At 41.2% G+C, this 20688-nt stretch overlaps 1 protein-coding gene across 1 annotated transcript; it reads right to left on the reverse strand.

Moving 5' to 3' along the window:
• Window positions 1-126: 126 nt before the first annotated feature.
• Window positions 127-19379, reverse strand: prickle3 (prickle homolog 3). The gene is made up of 11 exons (XM_088989716.1): window positions 19195-19379; window positions 16405-16484; window positions 13874-14057; window positions 13341-13454; window positions 11900-12037; window positions 10531-10734; window positions 9356-9542; window positions 6160-6441; window positions 4703-4990; window positions 3137-3400; window positions 127-1838 (listed from the first exon to the last, which is right to left on the reverse strand). The coding sequence occupies exons 1-11, from the start codon at window positions 19225-19227 to the stop codon at window positions 1423-1425; spliced, it is 2190 nt and encodes a 729-aa protein (XP_088845842.1). The 5' UTR covers window positions 19228-19379; the 3' UTR covers window positions 127-1422.
• Window positions 19380-20688: the final 1309 nt, after the last annotated feature.

Below are 20688 nucleotides of genomic sequence, written 5' to 3' on the forward strand. Positions count from 1 at the left end.
AGCCACCTGAGTCGTTTTTTTTAACTATGAACTTTTAAACACGGATTTGTTTTCAACGTTACATTTGTCCAATTGCATTTTTTTACAATTTTTTTTTTACAATATTCACCTTCAAATATTTCGTGATTCAGATGAAAGTTCAACGTTTATTTATTAACATCAAAACAAAAACCGTAACAAAGGCTCAGTCCGCTCATCTGTTTAATTATCGCGAGATGTTCCTGTTGATGCTTTTTAAGTATCGCGACATTACAGAAACCTTCCGGTTTTCCGTCCCCAACGAGGTCGTTTTATTGACATAAATTCCTTTGTGATGTCACCCTCCTTCGTCCCACTTGTCAGTGTTTCCTTAAAGGACAACCGACGTCACTTTTTTGTTTCTTAACTGACACCAGAAAAACGTTTTATAGCATCTAAAATACCCAAAACACGATATTTGTATGATATTTTTATTCAAATGCAAAACACCAATAAAAATGACTTAGTGTCCAAAATCTGCAAAAAAAAATTGAGCTGCGAATTGGGCATTTTCAGAAAGTCCCGCCCCCAGCTCGTGACGTCACGCCAAAACGTCTTGCATAACTGGAGAATCAAAACAATGGCTTTAGATTCGGAGAATATGCTTTCTTGTTACACATCCAGTTATGAATATGATTCAAATAGTTCTGAAGAGGAAAGCATACATGTTTGCAATCGATTAAAGAAGTTATTCCCTGTCATTTTGAGGCAACATTGAGGGGAAATTACTCACCGAAAAAGAGGCACAAAATGGCGGCCTCCTGTGGCCACCTCTGTTTCCACAGGCTGATAAATTCCTTATATGGAGCTTGGAACCCCTCTTCTGGTGGCTTTTGGGTGCAACACGAGGTCCCCAGACCAAACAAGTACAGCAAAATACATTGACGTGATGGAAGGACCTCTACAATGCGTCTTTTTTTCGGTGAAGGGTGTTCCTTTCGTGACGTCACGTACGGACTCGTCACCAACTCAAAAACAAGACTTACTGAATATTCAGCGCGAATCTTAAAACGTAAAATATAGCTTTAATATGCGGTGGAAATTAAAATACGCTCAGTAGAAGTCATTTGAAGCCATTTTACAAATTATGGACACAACTTGTCCGGAGACGTCGGTTGTCCTTTAAATTTGCATAAATACTCAATAAATAGCTTGACAGAGAGCTGCAGAATTTGGGCGTCTGTCTTGAATGGCTGCGTTCCCTGCCAGCAGTAAAAGACAATCTTCCCGTGTTGGAGCCTTTGTCCACAGTGTCCGACCGAATATCTGTGACACGACTACAGATTTTACATATCATGGCAGTACTTTTGGGAATGTAAACCTTTGCGATAAACAAGGGATTACTTTATAACTATAAATAGAAAAACCTAAAAAAAAGGATATTTTGCCATCCTGATATTGGGGTCAAGAGACAGAACAATTTTTATCTTTGTCCTCAGCACCAAGACTGTGAGAAGATCTGCGTTTAAAACTGTCCCTCCGTCCCCATCGACTTGGCTCTTCTTCTTTGTCTTTTTCACCTGGACTTTTTCGCAGTTGCGGCGGCAGAGGGATTGGCTGTCCAAGGAAGAAGCCCTCCTGCTCAGAGTCGGATGAAGATGAGCACGTGGAGCACGAATCTTCATGCTTGCGCCGGAATGACCGCAAGACCGGCGAGGTGGCGTCGCTTTCTCTTTTGTTTTGACACTCGGCAGTGTCCAGTCGAGGACGTTCAACCCACGAGTTCGTGGCCAATGTCGGGGGGCCACAGGAGGAATCGGGTGAAATGCAGTGACCTTTGAACCCTTGCTGGAGACTGCGATGCTGATGAGAGTAGCCATCTTTTCAACACAAAGACAGAAATTCCCATTTAACAGCAAACTGAAGAATACCGAGAAAGAAAGTGTGTTTTGAAAACCTGGAATTTGTTAAAGATACAGTGATACCTCCGCATATGAACGCTCACGAACTTTTCGCCTCACGAACATTAAATTCGCGAGCATGTAGTCTCGGCTGACGAACTATTTTTCGGCGGATGAACACCAAACCACACGGTCGAACAGCGCCACGGTGCCTGGCGGACTCGTTTTCGTCACCCCCTATCGTTGAGTGCAGACGTGGTTTGTTATCAAGTGTAGTATTTTTGCTATCATGGCACCGAAAAAGACCCCACCACAGGCTAGTGTTATGGGACTGAAAAAGACCACACCACAGGCTAGTGTTATGGGACTGAAAAAGACCCACCACAGGCTAGTGTTATGGGACTGAAAAAGACCCCACCACAGGCTAGTGTTATGGGACTGAAAAAGACCCCACCACAGGCTAGTGTTATGGGACCGAAAAAGACCACACCACAGGCTAGTGTTATGGGACCGAAAAAGACCACACCACAGGCTAGTGTTATGGGACTGAAAAAGACCCCACCACAGGCTAGTGTTAAGCCAAAGAAGACACAAAACAAAATTACGGTCGAGTAGAAGAAGGAGATCATCGAAAAACATGAATTAAGTGTGCGTTTATGTGACTTAGCGTCCCAGTAACAGAATGCTAAGTCAACCACTGCTACGTGTGGCTAAGGGTGTTTTTGTGTTGTCTAACCAACGGTCTCAGGCAATAGAAGAGGTTGAAAAACTTCTGTTGATTTGGATTAAGGAAAAGCAGCTAGCAGGGGACAGTCCTCATGGAAGGTGACTCTCCTTCCAAACAGTAACTCCCTCTCTCCTCCTCCCACTCCATTCCATCAAGCCATCCACTATCATCACAAAGGTAAATAAAACCACTTTATTTTATAGTACAGTTTATTTCTTTAATTACAATACAATAGAACATTTATTATAGATAAAATAATGTATATTTTGTGTCGTTTTAAGGCTTATTTAGTAGAAAATTATGTTTTATGTGGACCTGGGAACGGATTATTCTCATTTTAATGGTTTCTTATGGTAAATAAATATTTGGAAGACAAACATTACGTCTTACACACTTTCTGGGAAGCGATTAAGTTTGTGAGCTGAGGAATCACTGTATGTGGAAGTGGTGGAACAATTAAAACGTGTGTTTTGTAGACCTTCAGATAAAAAGCAAGGATTGGAACATCGGGTTCGCACTGTACGGCGGTGGCCCGTCTTCCGATGCTTACCCAGTCGATTGAACGGCAACTCGTCTTCCTCCTGAGGGCTGTCGTTATTTTGTTGTGGCTCCTCTTCCTCCTCAACAGAGTAGCTGCTGCTGATTGGTTCTCGGAAGCTGACCTTCAACGTCCGATTTTGAGACAGCAGACGCGGCGACTCTGGCTGAGGGGTGTTCACGGGAGACGAATCTTGCACTACGAGGTCTCGACATTTGATTGGAAGCGGCGGCGGTTCAGGAGATGTGTCGGATGTCGTCATTATCTGGAGAGAGTCTGGGTGAGAAAATCAGATGAGGATTCACATAAATATCTATTAGCCTGCTAGCTTTCTATCTATTTGAGTTACTTCCGGGTTGAGTGAACGCTGGCGCGTGTGGCTGCCGCTGCTCACCCACAGAAAAACTTATCCAGTGACTGTAAAGCGACCTTGAGAGTTTTGAAAGGCGCTTAGAAATGAAATGTATTATTATTATTAGCAATCTATTAGCGGTCTAGCTGGCTGGCTAGCTAGCTTTTTATTAGCGGTCTACCTAGCTAGCTATCTATTAGCTATTTATTAGCGGTCGACCTGGCTGGCTAGCTACCTAGATAACAATCTATTAGCGGTCCAGCTGGCTGGCTAGCTATCTAGTTAACTATCTGTTAGCTATCTATTAGCCAGCTAGCTTTCTTTCTATTTGAGTTACTTCCGGGTTGAGTGAACGCTGGCGCGTGTGGCTGCCGCTGCTCACTCACAGAAAAACTTATCCAGTGACTGTAAAGTGACCTTGAGAGTTTTGAAAGGTGCTTAGAAATGAAATGTATTATTATTATTAGCAATCTATTAGCGGTCTAGCTGGCTGGCTAGCTAGCTTTTTATTAGCGGTCTACCTAGCTAGCTATCTATTAGCTATTTATTAGCGGTCGACCTGGCTGGCTAGCTACCTAGATAGCAATCTATTAGCGGTCCAGCTGGCTGGCTATCTAGTTAACTATCTGTTAGCTATCTATTAGCCAGCTAGCTTTCTTTCTATTTGAGTTACTTCCGGGTTGAGTGAACGCTGGCGCGTGTGGCTGCCGCTGCTCACTCACAGAAAAACTTATCTAGTGACTGTAAAGCGACCTTGAGAGTTTTGAAAGGCGCTTAGAAATGAAATGTATTATTATTATTATTAGCAATCTATTAGCTATCTATTAGCGGTCTAGCTGGCTGGCTAGCTAGCTATCTATTAGCGGTCTACCTGGCTGGCTATCTAGCTAGCTATCTATTAGCTATTTATTAGCGGTCGACCTGGCTGGCTAGCTACCTAGATAGCAATCTATTAGCGGTCCAGCTGGCTGGCTAGCTATCTATTAGATATCTATTCGTGGTCTGGCTGGTCTAGTTAACTATCTATTAGCCAGTTGGCTTTCTATCTATTTGAGTTACTTCCGGGTTGAGTGAACACTGGCGCGTGTGGTTGCCGCTGCTCACCCACAGAAAAACTTATCCAGTGACTGTAAAGCGACCTTGAGAGTTTTGAAAGGCGCTTAGAAATGAAATGTATTATTATTATTATTATAAACATTTATCTTAGATGACATGATGATGGTCACCTTTCATGACTTGATTGGTCTTTTCCACCCAGTTCCTACAATCTTGATTGGTCGACGTTCTTCTTGCACACAAACTTGTCAGAGGATGTCGGGAATGTCCATTTGAAAGGTCATCCACGGGTGGCTCGATGATACCACCGTCTGGCAGTAAATTGTAATGCGGAAGATTGCCAGGCCAAGAGACATTCCCTTGATTGATGTGAGGAAGAGGAGCATACAAGCGTCTTGGATGAGCAACATCTCCATGAGAAGAAACTCCATTTTCAATTGGACTTAAGCAGTTGATACCTAAGAAAGAAAGAAATGTGGACATCATGAAAATTACAACTTTTTTAACTCAATCACTGCCAGATGCGCAACAATGTGTTCACTCCAGCCAGTGCCAGGGTTTTTGTCATTGTCACTTGAATTCCAGGACCCACAGAATATTGAGTTTTCGGACTCTAGTGATAACTTGGCTTATGAACTTAATTGTAAAGTACAATACTGTCCTGTATATATGAGAGCCGTTTATACATTTATAATAATAATACATTTCATTTCTAAGCGCCTTTCAAAACTCTCAAGGTCACGTCACAGTCACAGGACTGCCGCTGCTCACCCGCAGTCTCCAAAGACCAGTAGAGTTTTGAAAGGTGCTTATAAATGAAACTTTGTAATTATTATTATATTTTATTATTAATTTATTAATGTATTAATGTAGTATTTTATTGTATGTTTTAAATTATTTTTATTATTATTTATGTATATTTTATTATTTCTATATGATTTATTTTATTAGTTTATTATTATTTTGTATTGCATTATTGTATTATTATTTTACTATTATTCCTTTATTATTATTGTATTTTATTATAATTTTTTAACAAGTCAAAACCCAAAATGCTGAAAACAGTCAGATTTCCACAATGTACAGGGATACCTTGGCTTACGAACTTAATTGCTTCCCAGACAGAGTGTGTAAAGCGAAAAGTGTGTATCCTAAAAATTAATTTCCCATAGGAAACCATTCAAATGAGAATAATCCGTTCCCAGGTCCCCATAAAACATCATTTTCTACTTTCTAAGCCTTAAAACGGCACAAAATATACCTTATTTTAAGTATAATAAATGTGCTATGGTATTATAATTAAAGAAATAAACTGTACAGTATAATAAAGTCATTTGATTCCGCACCCAAGAATGAAAAAAACAAAACCCGAACAAATTTATGAATGGCACACTACGTTATACTTTACTTAATATTACTACACATATAAGGCGCACCAGCCTATAAGGCGCAGGGTCATCTTTTGAAGAAAATTAAGACTTTTGGGTGCGCCTTATACGCCTGAAAATAGACTATCCTTATTTAATAATTCAAGTGAGCTGTAAACTTGCATGATAGAGACTTGGTACGCTCGTCTTACTGTCTAATGGGGAACTTAAATCATGCGTACAAAATGCTTCATACTTACTATTCACAATTGGTTGTAATGGAGAACCGCACTGCAATGGCTGGTGACACAAGCCCGACCCGCAGCCTTTTTGCTCAAGAGGTCGGCTCGGGATGATTGAGTCGCAGGAGTCCGAGTGTTCAGGGTCCTCCCCGAGTGAACAGGCCCTGGAGCAGAAGATGAGCCCCCGTCGAGGCAGGAAAGGGCGACCCAGCAGAGGTACGCGGCAACGGGCGCAACAGAAGCAAAATTCCACGGCGTGCCAGCGTTGCCCCTCATATGTCATCTGGCTCTGGCCGATGCCTGAAATGGAATTTGAGGGATCATTTGAGAGAGCGAAACAAAGAAAATAAATGGAGGGGAGGGGGGGTATGCAGGGATGCATCTGGGAAATTAAAAAAGCGGGCCTGTTTAAACAAAATGGATAGAAAACAGTGACATTTGGACTCGTTTCAACTTTGATAGTTCAAAGGCAGAGTGTAGACTGCAAGGTTAAAATTCCCATCAATCAGGCTCCACAAATAACCAGCACTAGCCATCAGTTCAATTTGAAATGAAAAGACAAGCAAGGGAAGCAGCTATTCATGATGTTTCAACAGTAGCCAAAATGGAACTGTATAGTGCCACTTAGCAGTTTTTTTTTTGACGATACTAGTGCAGCGTGTTCTACCGGAAACAAATTCCTTGTGTGTTCTACATATTTGGCAATAAAGATGATTCTGATTCTGATGTTTCTCGTGTGTCTGCTTGCATCTGTTGCAATATTCCAAGATGTACAACCCAGATCTCCTTGAGACACTTTATGCAAAAAGCTATCCATTCCATCAAGCCATCAACGACCATCACAAAGGTAAATAAAACGACTTTATTAACCACTACAGCTTATTTCTTTAATTATAATACCATAGCACATTTATTATACATAAAATAAGGTCTATTTTGTGTAGTTTTAAGGCTTAGAAAATTAGAAAATTATGTTTTATGTGGACCCCGGAACAGATTATTCTCATTTTAATGGTTTCCTATGGAAAATTATTTTTTGGGATACACACTTTTCACCTTACATACTCTGTATGGGAACCAATTAAGTTCATAAGGCAAGGTATCACTGTATTTCACCTCTATCTTGCAATACATACACAACAAAAGAGGATTACTGTATCTGAGGCTTCGCCGTCTTGGGAAGCATTTCAGCACCTATTCGGTACCTATTTGTTTTCCGCAGGTGTCACAGTATTCGGCATAGATGGACTCATAGCAGGAGCAGCAGTATGGCCGGCACTCTCTCATGATGTAACGCTGACCGCCCAGCGCCGCCTCGCACTCAAAACAGGTGAAATGCTTCATATGCCAGAATCTCCCTTCTGCCTCTGTGCATTCGTCAGCAAAAATGATCTTGGATGGACAAAGAAGGTACAAATAAAAAGTCTTTGACTTCATAAAATGATATTCCAATCAGCATTTTGAAGGGATGAGAAAAAAAAATGATGGAATTCCAATCGACATCACGGTGTAATAGAATACAATTCTCAAATTATACTTCTGTGATATACAGTAAAGTCTCGTTATATCGATATTCAAGGGAGTCCGAAAAAATATCGATATAACCGGGACTATCGATATATCCGATATCGATATAACCAGACTTTACTGTATTTTGATACTCATCATATTTTAATTATTTCTTATTCTAATTACTGGAATGAAAAAGTGCCATGATCGTTCCAATTTCACGACTGCGTTTGAGAAGAAAAGAGCGCCAGCGCAGATTGCCAATGTGGAACTATCGCGGCTTGGAATTGAAGCGGATTTACCTTGGACAGGAGATGTGAGACGGTCTCTTTTCGTCAATGTATGCTAGAGCTTCGCGTTTGCTTTCGACATTTAGCTTGTAGCAGACGTGCACATTTTACCACGACGACCCCGATCCACTGGTGAAAAGGACGCTTTGATCCTCTCCTCTTTCATCTAGAATTGCTTCATGCAATAAGAAGGTGCAGAAGGTTTTTAAGATTGATCTTCTGTGTTGCGTCGCATGATTTGTTATTCAGTTTTTGTTGTTGTTTTGACTTCAAAATGGCGCCGCGAGAGTAGCTGCCTTTACAGCAGCTCCTGTGTTTTGTTTTCTACTTCTTATTTTCCTTTCCTCTTACTTTCATCACTTTGCTGCGAGCAGAAGATGAGCCCCCGTCGAGGCAGGAAAGGGCGACCCAGCAGAGGTACGCGGCAACGGGCGCAACAGAAGCAAAATTCCACGGCGTGCCAGCGTTGCCCCTCATATGTCATCTGGCTCTGGCCGATGCCTGAAATGGAATTTGAGGGATCATTTGAGAGAGCGAAACAAAGAAAATAAATGGAGGGGGGGGGGGGGGGTATGCAGGGATGCATCTGGGAAATTAAAAAAGCGGGCCTGTTTAAACAAAATGGATAGAAAACAGTGACATTTGGACTCGTTTCAACTTTGATAGTTCAAAGGCAGAGTGTAGACTGCAAGGTTAAAATTCCCATCAATCAGGCTCCACAAATAACCAGCACTAGCCATCAGTTCAATTTGAAATGAAAAGACAAGCAAGGGAAGCAGCTATTCATGATGTTTCAACAGTAGCCAAAATGGAACTGCATAGTGCCACTTAGCAGTTTTTTTTTTTTTGACAACGATACTAGTGCAGCGTGTTCTACCGGAAACAAATTCCTTGTGTGTTCTACATACTTGGCAATAAAGATGATTCTGATTCTGATGTTTCTCGTGTGTCTGCTTGCATCTGTTGCAATATTCCAAGATGTACAACCCAGATCTCCTTGAGACACTTTATGCAAAAAGCTATCCATTCCATCAAGCCATCAACGACCATCACAAAGGTAAATAAAACGACTTTATTAACCACTACAGCTTATTTCTTTAATTATAATACCATAGCACATTTATTATACATAAAATAAGGTCTATTTTGTGTAGTTTTAAGGCTTAGAAAATTAGAAAATTATGTTTTATGTGGACCCCGGAACAGATTATTCTCATTTTAATGGTTTCCTATGGAAAATTATTTTTTGGGATACACACTTTTCACCTTACATACTCTGTATGGGAACCAATTAAGTTCGTAAGGCAAGGTATCACTGTATTTCACCTTTATCTTGCAATACATACACAACAAAAGAGGATTACAGTATCTGAGGCTTCGCCGTCTTGGGAAGCATTTCAGCACCTATTCGGTACCTATTTGTTTTCCGCAGGTGTCACAGTATTCGGCATAGATGGACTCATAGCAGGAGCAGCAGTATGGCCGGCACTCTCTCATAATGTAACGCTGACCGCCCAGCGCCGCCTCGCACTCAAAACAGGTGAAATGCTTCATATGCCAGAATCTCCCTTCTGCCTCTGTGCATTCGTCAGCAAAAATGATCTTGGATGGACAAAGAAGGTACAAATAAAAAGGCTTTGACTTCATAAAATGATATTCCAATCAGCATTTTGAAGGGATGAGGAAAAAAAAAAGATGGAATTCCAATCGACATCACGGTGTAATAGAATACAATTCTCAAATTATACTTCTGTGATATACAGTAAAGTCTCGTTATATCGATATTCAAGGGAGTCCGAAAAAATATCGATATAACCGGGACTATCGATATATCCGATATCGATATAACCAGACTTTACTGTATTTTGATACTCATCATATTTTAATTATTTCTTATTCTAATTACTGGAATGAAAAAGTGCCATGATCGTTCCAATTTCACGACTGCGTTTGAGAAGAAAAGCGCGCCAGCGCAGATTGCCAATGTGGAACTGTCGCGGCTTGGAATTGAAGCGGATTTACCTTGGACAGGAGATGTGAGACGGTCTCTTTTCGTCAATGTATGCTAGAGCTTCGCGTTTGCTTTCGACATTTAGCTTGTAGCAGACGTGCACATTTTACCACGACGACCCCGATCCACTGGTGAAAAGGACGCTTTGATCCTCTCCTCTTTCATCTAGAATTGCTTCATGCAACAAGAAGGTGCAGAAAGTTTTTAAGATTGATCTTCTGTGTTGCGTCGCATGATTTGTTATTCAGTTTTTGTTGTTGTTTTGACTTCAAAATGGCGCCGCGAGAGTAGCTGCCTTTACAGCAGCTCCTGTGTTTTGTTTTCTACTTCTTATTTTCCTTTCCTCTTACTTTCATCACTTTGCTGCTGTGAAATGTAAATTTCTCCACCGCGAGATGAAAAAAAAAAAGCTAATCCAATCCAATTAGAGTGAGCATTCACGCTAGCGGCCAAAATGAAAGTGACAAATCAAAAATACACAGGAAGTGGACAATGCCAAATTGGCATGACAATTTCAGTTGGCCACAAATGTCCTTTTCCTTACGCCATTGTCCGCCATTTTGTTTTTTTGACAATGACCTCATCGCAGGCTTGACATCGTGGCTTGAGCCTCTCAGCGTGATGCCGGCCGCAGTAGATGCTTCCGTCGTGGTAAAAGTAAATGAGGTCGACCAGCAGCTCATTGCAGCAGGCGCACTGGAAACACTGAGGGTGCCAACAAGTGTCGCTTCCCGCCCGACTTGCGAATACGGCCATGTCGCCTCCACTGATCTCTCTGCCACACTGGGAAAAAAGAGATTTGTTGTTTTCGTCCGTCAAGATTGAAATGCTCATGCGAAAAAATACAGAGAAGCCAAGTTCACTGACGGAGTGCTAGCATGAGGAGCTTGCTAGCCTGCCGCAAACATAGTATAGCGGGACATGGTGGTTTGTTAAGAATAGCAACAAAACATATAATTAAGTCAGACAGCTGTTTTCGTTCCTCATCTCGCAGGCTAGGCTGTTCGAGACTCCGCCCACAGCATATAGCGCTCTCATAATATCATCAGAAACCCGAGCTAAAGAAAGCGTGGTGTCACTAGGCGAAGAAGCATCTATTTGCTATCTGTATAACTAGCTATGTAGCTGGCTATTTATCCATTTGCTATTTGTCTAGCTAGCTAGCTATGTAGCTGACTATTTATCCATTTGCTATTTGTTTGCTATCTGTCTAGCTAGCTATGTAGCTGGCCATTTATCTATTTGCTATCTGTCTAGCTAGCTAGCTATGTAGCTGGCTATTTATCCATTTGCTATCTGTCTCGCTAGCTATGTAGCTGGCTATTTATCTATTTGCTATCTGTCTAGCTAGCTAGCTATGTAGCTGGCTATTTATCCATTTGCTATCTGTCTAGCTAACTAGCTAGCTATGTAGCTGACTATTTATTAGCTATATGGCTATCTAGCTAGTTAGCTAACCGTCTATCTGGCTATCCATTAGCCATCTGTTAGCTAGCTAGCTAGCGTTCTATCTATTTGAGTTACTTCCGGCTTGAGTGAACGCTGGCGGATGTGGCTGCCGCTGCTCACCAGCAGATAAACCGATTTTGTGACCATAAAGTGGTCTTGAGAGTTTCGAAAGGCGCTTAGAAATGATATGGATTATTATTTTATTAGCTTTTTCGTCCTTTAGGCATTAGCAGGTAAACATGGCTAAGTTTGACCCAATCTATTAGCTAGATATCTTTCTATCCGAGTTACTCAGCTATCTATTAGCTGTCTATTAGCTAGCTAGCTTTCTATCTCAGTTACTTCCGGGTTGAGCGAACGCTGGCGCGTGTGGCTGCCGCTGTTCACCCAAAGAAAAACTTATCCTGTGACTGAAAAGTGACCTTGAGAGTTTTGTAAGGCGCTTATAAATGAAATGTATTATTATTATTATTATTATAAAATAAAAATGCTGCTCTACCTGCTTGCACACGGCCCCAGTCATGGTGACGGGGAAAAGTCTGACGACGCCTCGTCCGACGTTGTCCCATTTCCTCTGCTGGCTGAATAAACGTAGCTCCCGCTTCTCCTCATCGTTTAGCGAGCTGCAGTACTGCGGCTGCGAGACGAAATGCGATGCATCACATTGCCAATGTCCAACGCATACACCATGGAAAGTCAATTCCTCCTACGTCTGTTTAAGTTCTCAGTCGTACAGGAATGGTCCATCGATGAAAAGGTTTCTTCAGCCGTCATCTGTACTTCTTTGAAGCTATCGGACGTTTCGCTCCTCATCCGAAGAGCTTAGTCAGCGAACTAAAGTTGTGCTGGTAACCTTGGCCCTATATATATATGTCCAGAGGTGGCGGTGCCAGTCCTCTGCCTTGATAGGTCCTTGCTCTAAGGTTGGGCGGAGCAGAGGACTATTCCCTGAAGCTAAACTGATTGCTTCTTTTTTCCCGACTGTTTATGGTCTATGACTGGCCATGATTGCCCCATTCACCCTGGTATAACCTCATCAGCATGACTAAGCCTATGCGGTAACGATCTAAGAACAGAATTCTTAGATTGTCTAAGAATCTAAGAATTCTGTCTTTAGATCGTTACCAAATTGGCTAAGTCATGCTGATGAGGTGATACCAGGGTGAATAGGGCAATCTGGGCCAGTCATAGACCATAATCAGTCAGGACAAAAGAAGTAAGATCGTCTAAGAATCAAATAATTCTGTTTTTAGATCGTTAACAGATAGCATTTGTCATGCTGATGAGGTGATACCAGGGTGAATAGGGCAATCAGGGCCAGTCATAGACCATAATCAGTCAGGACAAAAGAAGTAAGATCGTCTAAGAATCTAAGAATTCTGTTCTTAGATTGTTACCAGATAGGCTTAGTCATGCTGATGAGGTGATAACAGGGTAAATAGGGCAATCAGGGCCTATCATAGACCATTAACAGTCAGGACAAAAGAAGTAAAGCTGCTTCCGCCCAGAGCTACCAGCAAATTTTAGTTCGCTTACGAAGCCTCTTGGATAAGAAGCGAAACGTCCGACATCTTCAAAGAAGTACAGTTGACGGGTGATGAAACCTTTTTATCGATCAATTCCTCCGAAACTGTAACGAAATGCAGCAAAACACGCTTCAAAAGTTAACCCACATTTTTAGTCTCCATTTTAGGTCTGTCACATTTTATCAACCATCTTTGTGACTGCTTTATTTTCTGTATATGATATAGCTGTCCATGTTAAGCGCTTTGTTCCAGCTTCAGCTGTTGTTAAAGCACGATATCAATCAAGATGCATTGTATTGTATTGTAAACAGGCTACTATTTACACAACAAAGCAACTTTTCTTCCACGGATGTGTCTGCTTTTTGGGTTCTATTTTGAAAAAAAAACATTAATTGTGTGAGAGAGTGACGTTACCTCGCTGTCATGGGCAGGAAGTTGGTACAGTAGCTGCTTGATTCTGTATCGTTCCCCTGCGCTGTTTACAAAAGGCACCCTGTCATCTGGCAAGCTGCTAAAATATTGGTAGACCTAAAAAGAAGTGTATTCACAGCAAAAAAAAATGTAGTTAATCAATACAAATACTCATCATAATAATAAAGTTAAAGACCGTTAGGTTGTAGTTCAACGATTGGTTTTGGAGTCGTGTCGTTGGGTAGGAATCCATTGGTTTGAAAGGGGAGTAAAAAAAGCTATTTTCATAAAACAGCAAAATCCTTCACTAAATCGACATGGTTATGTCCATTTAATAAATAAATACAGTAAAGTCTCGTTATATCGATATCGGATATATCGATAGTCCCGGTTATATCGATACTATTTCTATGCACGCATGGAGAAAATTACATGCAAACAGGGTCGGATATATCGATAGTCCCGGTTATATCGATATTTTTTCGGACTCCCTTGAATATCGATATAACGAGACTTTACTGTAACTAAAAGTTTACCTGCTCGGGCTTGAGGCCGGGCGGAACCCAGGCGTATTCCTCAGACGCGCAGCCCGAGTCGTCATCGGAGATGGAATGCCTTTGGAAGTCTGACACCAGCTTTGTCATCATCTTCTCCAGCTGACCAGGGATTGGGCGGACGGCGTGTTCCTCTCGCACACACTTGCAATGCGTGCAGATCTTCCTGTGGACGCGAAGCGGCCCAATGAAATCATTTTAGAGTGCTGACAAAATGTTCTTATACTGTGACTGCAAAAACAGAGTTTTGAAAGGCGCTTATAAATGTATTATTATTATTATTATTATTATTATTATTATTATTATTATTATTATTATTATTATGCCCCTGGGTGTTCTAAGCGCGAACAGCTGTAAGCAATAAAACATTGTCTCTTCCATGAACTGATAAATTTGTAACCTGGCTAATGAGCTCTTCCTGTGAAGGAGTTTCAAGTCGTAAATTGCTTCGATTGATAATAAAGGAGTTTCCCAAGTCCTAAATTCTGTCCAAAATCAAGATCTCCTAGATCAGGAGTGTCAAAGTCCGTTATGAACCCATTAGAATGTTTAAATCCCTTCAAATATTACATATAGAGCACACAGCAAATTAATGAATAACTCGTTTTCAAATCTGAAGTCAAGAATAATGACTTTTATTGTGGTTGACATCCAAAAATATCACATTTTGGCTCCGATTTTAGCAATCATCATAGAATTTAGCAAGTTTGATTTGCTTTCGCGGGCCGAAAAAAATGATGTGGCGGGCCGCATTTGGCCCGCGGGCCTTGACTTTGACACCCGTGTCCTAGATGACGATGACAGTTTAACAAACTGTGTCTGTTGACCTCAGATTGACCCCAAGTTGTCTGTGCTTCAATTGTGTATTCCAGTCACACATGTTGACTAAGCATATAACAGAATGAAACTTTGAAATAACTTCTTATTCTCCATCAGATGTAGAATTGCAATGGCTGGTTGAGTTGCCCGTTGAGTTGCCCGTTGTCGCATGGCAACTAGATTAGATTTTTAATCCCATCACACCGATGGAAGTGAAGCGCAGAGATCACAACTTGTTGTCCCACCAACATCCCACTTGCATTAACCTTCATTTGCGCCCCAAACAGGTGGGAAATTAGGTCAGTGGCCTAAACCAAAGGGGAGAAGAAGAGCGCTTGTTAATCTCCCTCTCAGCCTTGTCTTTGGACTCCACATCTGTTGTTGAGAGGGTTGCGCTCATATGTGGGCAGACACAGGGGGTGTGATCATGTGGTGCAGAGGCGACCACGTGGCATGAACTATTAGCGACATTTCTGTTGTGTAAGAGACTGCCAGCTGGTACTGGTGGCTCAAGTTGCGACAAAAGCTGCTTTTTGCCAAACGGCACAGATGATCGTCAACTCTAATAATAATAATAATAATAAATTTAATGTATACGCGCCTTTCAAAACTCTCAAGGTCACTTTACAGCACAGGTGTCAAAATCAAGGCCCGCGGGCCAAATCCGGCCCGCCACATCTTTTTTTTTCGGCCCGCGAAAGCAAATCAAACTTGTTAAATTCCATGATGATTGCTAAAATCGGAGCCAAAATGTCATATTTTTGGATGTCAACCACAATAAAAGTCATTATTCTTGACTTCAGATTTGAAAATGAGTTATTCATTAATTTGCTCTGTGTTCTATATGTAATATTTGAAGGGATTTAAACATTATAATGCGTTCCCCAATTCATAACGGCCCTCGAGAGGAAACCATAACTACAATGTGGCCCGCGGCAAAAAATAACTTTGACACCCCTGCTTTACAGTCTTCACTATGAGACGATGTGCAAAAATGTGTCCACTCCAGTACCAGGGTTTTTGTCATTTTCGCGCAAATTGTAGGACCCACAGAATATTAAGTTTTGGGACGACATAAACAATCAATGCAGAGTAAGAAACCTTAGATTATCTTCTTTCATTTGAAAAAGTAGTTAATTCCTAAATGATATGCGTCTGGAGTTATATGAGCATGAAATGAGGGTGTCTGTCCAAAATACAATGCAATACATAAATATTAGTTTATATAGCGCTTTAACAACAGTTGAAGCTGTAACAAAGTGATAAAATGGACAAAAGGGAAATGCTGGGTAAAACATTGCCAGATGTCTGACCAGCACGTTATCGGCACCCCCAAGCAAGAAAAACACAAACAAATTCGAGAGTGGCGCTTCACGTCATGCTGTTCAATTCCCGAATAAATCGGGAATAGCAGTGAATGGGTTAATTTTGTTATTATATTGACATTATGCAATATTGTGTCACTGTGTACCCGTTTTATGGTTGTACTCTATCAGTAGAAGTGATTTTACAAATTATGGACACAACTTGTCCAGTGGCGTCGGTTGTCCTTTAAATGTAGTTTAAATTATTAAAATAGGCTAAGGATAGTCAACCGGACAGCCTGCAACCACAACCATAGTGGCAGACCTTTACACTTCCTGTAAAGGTGACCCGGCAACGTCACAATCAAGAGGGTCCTTCCATTTACGTACCTCCATCCGTGGATGCGGAAACCGGGGCACTGGTCTCCACAGCGCAGGCAGGGCTGCCCTCTGTCTGGGTCCTCTTCCTCCTGTTGGAAACAAGCAGCTCAGCTAACAATCGTTTTCCTCCGTAAGGAGATCACCTCGTTCTGGATTCGCAACGTCGGACAGAAAGAAGAGCAATCGTTTTCTGCGCAGTGCGCTGGAAAGCCCTCTGTCAACTGATGGCACGTGGATTAGGCTAATGGTACGAACCAATGGAAATCCAGCATTAGCATATGTGCACTGGCATAGACATGACCCTTGAACCCGGTACACTCAAACACAACTGCGTAGATGTGCACCAACGCAGTGAGATACTTTGTCTTCATCTCAAACGGGTTTTGAAGTACAGTGAGACCTCGACTTACAAACACCTTATCTTACAAACTTTTCATCTTACAAACGTCAAATTTCTGAAAATTAAACCTTATAATAAGCACTATTTTTATAATACACACCCACCACGGCTGGCGGAGTGATCTTCGGCGGAAGCACACGACCGAACAGCACCAGAGGTTAAGTTACCAACATTCCTTATGGAAGGTGACTCTCCTTCCATAAACCATCAACGACCATCAAAAAGGTAAATAAAACTTTATTTTACAGCACAGTTTATTTATTTAATTACAGTCCTTGTGTAATGCGCCTCTCTTTCCAAACAGCAATTCCCTTTGACCTTCGACCTCTAACACCATTCCATCAAGCCATCAATGACCATCACAAATGTAAATAAAGTGACTTTATGATACAATGCAGTGTATTTCTTTCATTACAATACAATAGCACATTTATTATACATAGAATAAGGTATGTTGTGTGTAGTTTTAAGGCTTATTTAGTTGAAAAGTATATTTTATGGAAACCCGGGAACAGATTATTCCAATTTTAATGGTTTCCTATGGGAATTTGTTTTTTGAGATACACACTTTTCGCCTTACACACTCTGTCTGGGAACCAATTAAGTTCGTAAATTGAGGTCTCACTATACATGGGGAAATGCTCTCATCCCAAAATGCCTAATCATACAATACAATACAATACAATACATAGTGATTGACTACAGAGTTTCCCAAAGACATATTGACAAACGCTGACTAGTTGGTTGAACTCCCAGTGAAGAGCTAGTCAACTGTTCCAAAGCCAGGAGAAACCCCTTACTGCTGCTCCTGAATCTGAGATTCAACTTCCCGACAAGCCCTTCTGTCCAGTAACCCTTCAATGGACCTAACCAGGGAGGTTGAGGAGTGTGGTTACCTGACGTTGGAACTCATTCTCTGGTTCATTTTCTTGAAAAGAATAATGAGCACTACATGTCCTACTTTTGAACAAAGATTGTCATCTTTTATGCACTACCCTTGTCGCTCATTTTGGACACATGTAGACCCGATGCCTGCTGGTTTGGGAACAGGCCGGAAGGAAACAGGCACAGGATGAGAGCTGCACCCTTTCCCTCTGACTGAGCCTTTCACTTTCTTTTCCGACGTTAACAACGACACTGATACTGGCGTGTGCAGTTGACAGTGATAAAGACATTTTGTTCTTTTAACTCCACACAACTGAAAAGCACTGGAGGCATTTCGGTTAAAGCCACCTGATCGGTCAAGAACGCAGCAGTCAGGGGAGGTGGTTTGAAACATTAAAGAGATAGGCAGACGACCGAGAGAGAGTGACAAAATGGATAGAAAACAGTGAAAGTTGGACTTGTTTCAACTTTGATAGTTCAAAGGCAGAGTGTAGACTGCAAGGTTAAAATATCACATCAATCAGGCTCCACAAGGCATCTGTACACTTGATGCAAAAAGCTATCAACACCCAGTTAAACAGAACACAATAGATGAGGAACAAGGTAAAATTATCGCAGAGAAAGCACCTACAAGGGTTCATTCCGCAAGATGGTGAAAGCCTACATTCCTCATCAAATGTTTAATGCTGAGGAAACCGGCCACTCCATTCCATCAAGCCATCAACGACCATCACAAAGGTAAATAAAACCACTTTATTATATAGTACAGTTTATTTCTTTAATTATAATACCATAGCTCATTTACTATACATAAAATAAGATATGTTTGTGTAGTTTCAAGGCTTAGAAAATTAGAAAATTGTGTTTTATGGGGACCTGGGAAAGGATTCTTCTCATTTTAATGGTTTCCTATGGGAAATTAATTTTTGGGATAAACACTTTTCGCCTTACACCCTCTGTTTGGGAACCAATTAAGTTCGTAAGCCAAGGTATCACTGTACTGGTAAACGGGGGTTGCGAAACAAATGCCATTATATGATTTTGTCATGGTCTTGTTCTAGTCGTGAGTCAATCACTTTTTGGCACCAGGCAGAATGTTGGTGCCCATTGTTAATACAACAAAACATTTAGAAAAGGTAATATTTCATCTGCTTTATACCAATCTGCCCCTGGGAGGCTATGACGTGTTGACTCACCTTGAACATCCAAAATGACACAAGTCACAAAGAATGTGGAACTGTCTGGGATAAAGTGTGGACAATGAAACCGTAAATAGCCTGCAGTAAATTTATTATACAGTATTTTATTTGACCAACACAGGTAACTGAATATGTAAAAAATGCACACATTGTGACGAGATGTTAGATAAACTTGATGACTTTACGGCAAATTCGAAATGACAACGGGCACTTATAAGTACTGTACGGGCACTTTTAAATAGTCTATTTAAATCAATGAAAATGTAAATCGAGGTGAAAGAAAACTAAAACGTGTCAACACACACACACACTCACCGAGCGTCGCTTTTTCGACCCACGTAGAAACATGATCTGGGGGGTGCGTTAAAAAATCTATCGGGTATCCAACCAGACGAGGTCAACGGGAGGGACGCCACAAACGTCCCAATCTTCTGTTTGATCGACTACATTATTTGACCACTAAACGACGTCGAGGTCTCAAAACGTCTTCAGCGAACAACTTCAGCTCGCGTGACCCAGAAAGACCAACTAACTGGGACCTTTCAAAGTCAAATACACACAACGAGATTTACTAATTAAGCAAATAAACTGAAATAAAAAAAACGTGGTCTGAAATTTGACAACTTATAAAACTATTCGTATTTTAATAAACGCACGGAAAGGTTTAAATGTGTCCGGTGATAGGAACCTTTTCTTTTATTTTGAATGGTTGACTCTCAAAGTGCGAGTAGATATGAAGTTCCTGTGAACTTGACTTTACCTCCAGTTTTACCTTGAGAATGAGAGGCGTGGACTTGGCGGTGTTGGCACACAAACGCGAAAGGGGAGACGCGTGTACTTTTACGTACCACCACTCGCGTGAAAACAAGCGTTCACACATCCCATCGTCATTTATATTTTGGAAAGAAACACGAATTATATTAACTTTAAGCCATGTAGACATTGTTTTTTCGAAGAAAAAGCTCACGCTGAGCAACACGCTCGTGATGGGAATTGCGACTCTTTTTACAGAGCTGGTTCTTTTGGTTCGGCTCACATAAAAGATCTGGTTCTTTCGGCTCCATAATCGCTGCTCAGTTTTTCTTTCTACCAAAAATATATAATACACTATATCATCTTTAAAATTTATTTGACTTTGATATTCATGTGTGTGCGCGCGCACGTGCGTGTGTCTTCTACCACAGATTTGACCAATCACGTGCGACTTTAACCGAAGGGGTTACGGAGTCGGCTCCTATAAGCGGCTCCCTATTAAGAGCTAAGTCGTTCATTTCAAAGAGACGGCTTTTAGAGCCAGTTCGTTCGCGAACGACACATCACTGCAACACACCAAAGCATCAAGAATCAAATGAGCTTGCTATAATTCCTCAATAGTTTGTCGTCGGCAGCCATCTACTGGAGATCTGGTCCAACGCAAGTGAAACGCAAAAGTCTTCTTTTCCTTTCGGCTTTTGCCTTCAGGGGTCGCCACAGCGAATCGGTGTCGTCCATCTTCACGGGTTCGATTAGCATCTCTGTTTTGGCGAAGCTTTACCTCGGATGCCCTTCCTGACACAACCCAAATAGTTACCCAATAACACGTTGACTTTCGCCAATGAAATAAAGCACCTGTGAAATTAAACATGGTAAATCTTCATGTCATTTAGTCGAGTCATCAAATCCAAAATGACCATTTACAGGATGTGACGTCATGTTAGGAAGTCCAAGAAAAACAAAATGATGCAAAAGGAAATAGAAAAGATGTTCGTATAGCAAATTGCCTTAACAACCATCACAAAGGTAAATAAAACAACTTTATTATACAGTACA

Source organism: Hippocampus bargibanti, linkage group LG01 (genome assembly GCF_051943395.1).
Source record: "Hippocampus bargibanti isolate YZ-2025 linkage group LG01, ASM5194339v1, whole genome shotgun sequence".
NCBI classification, from domain to species: Eukaryota; Metazoa; Chordata; class Actinopteri; order Syngnathiformes; family Syngnathidae; genus Hippocampus; species Hippocampus bargibanti.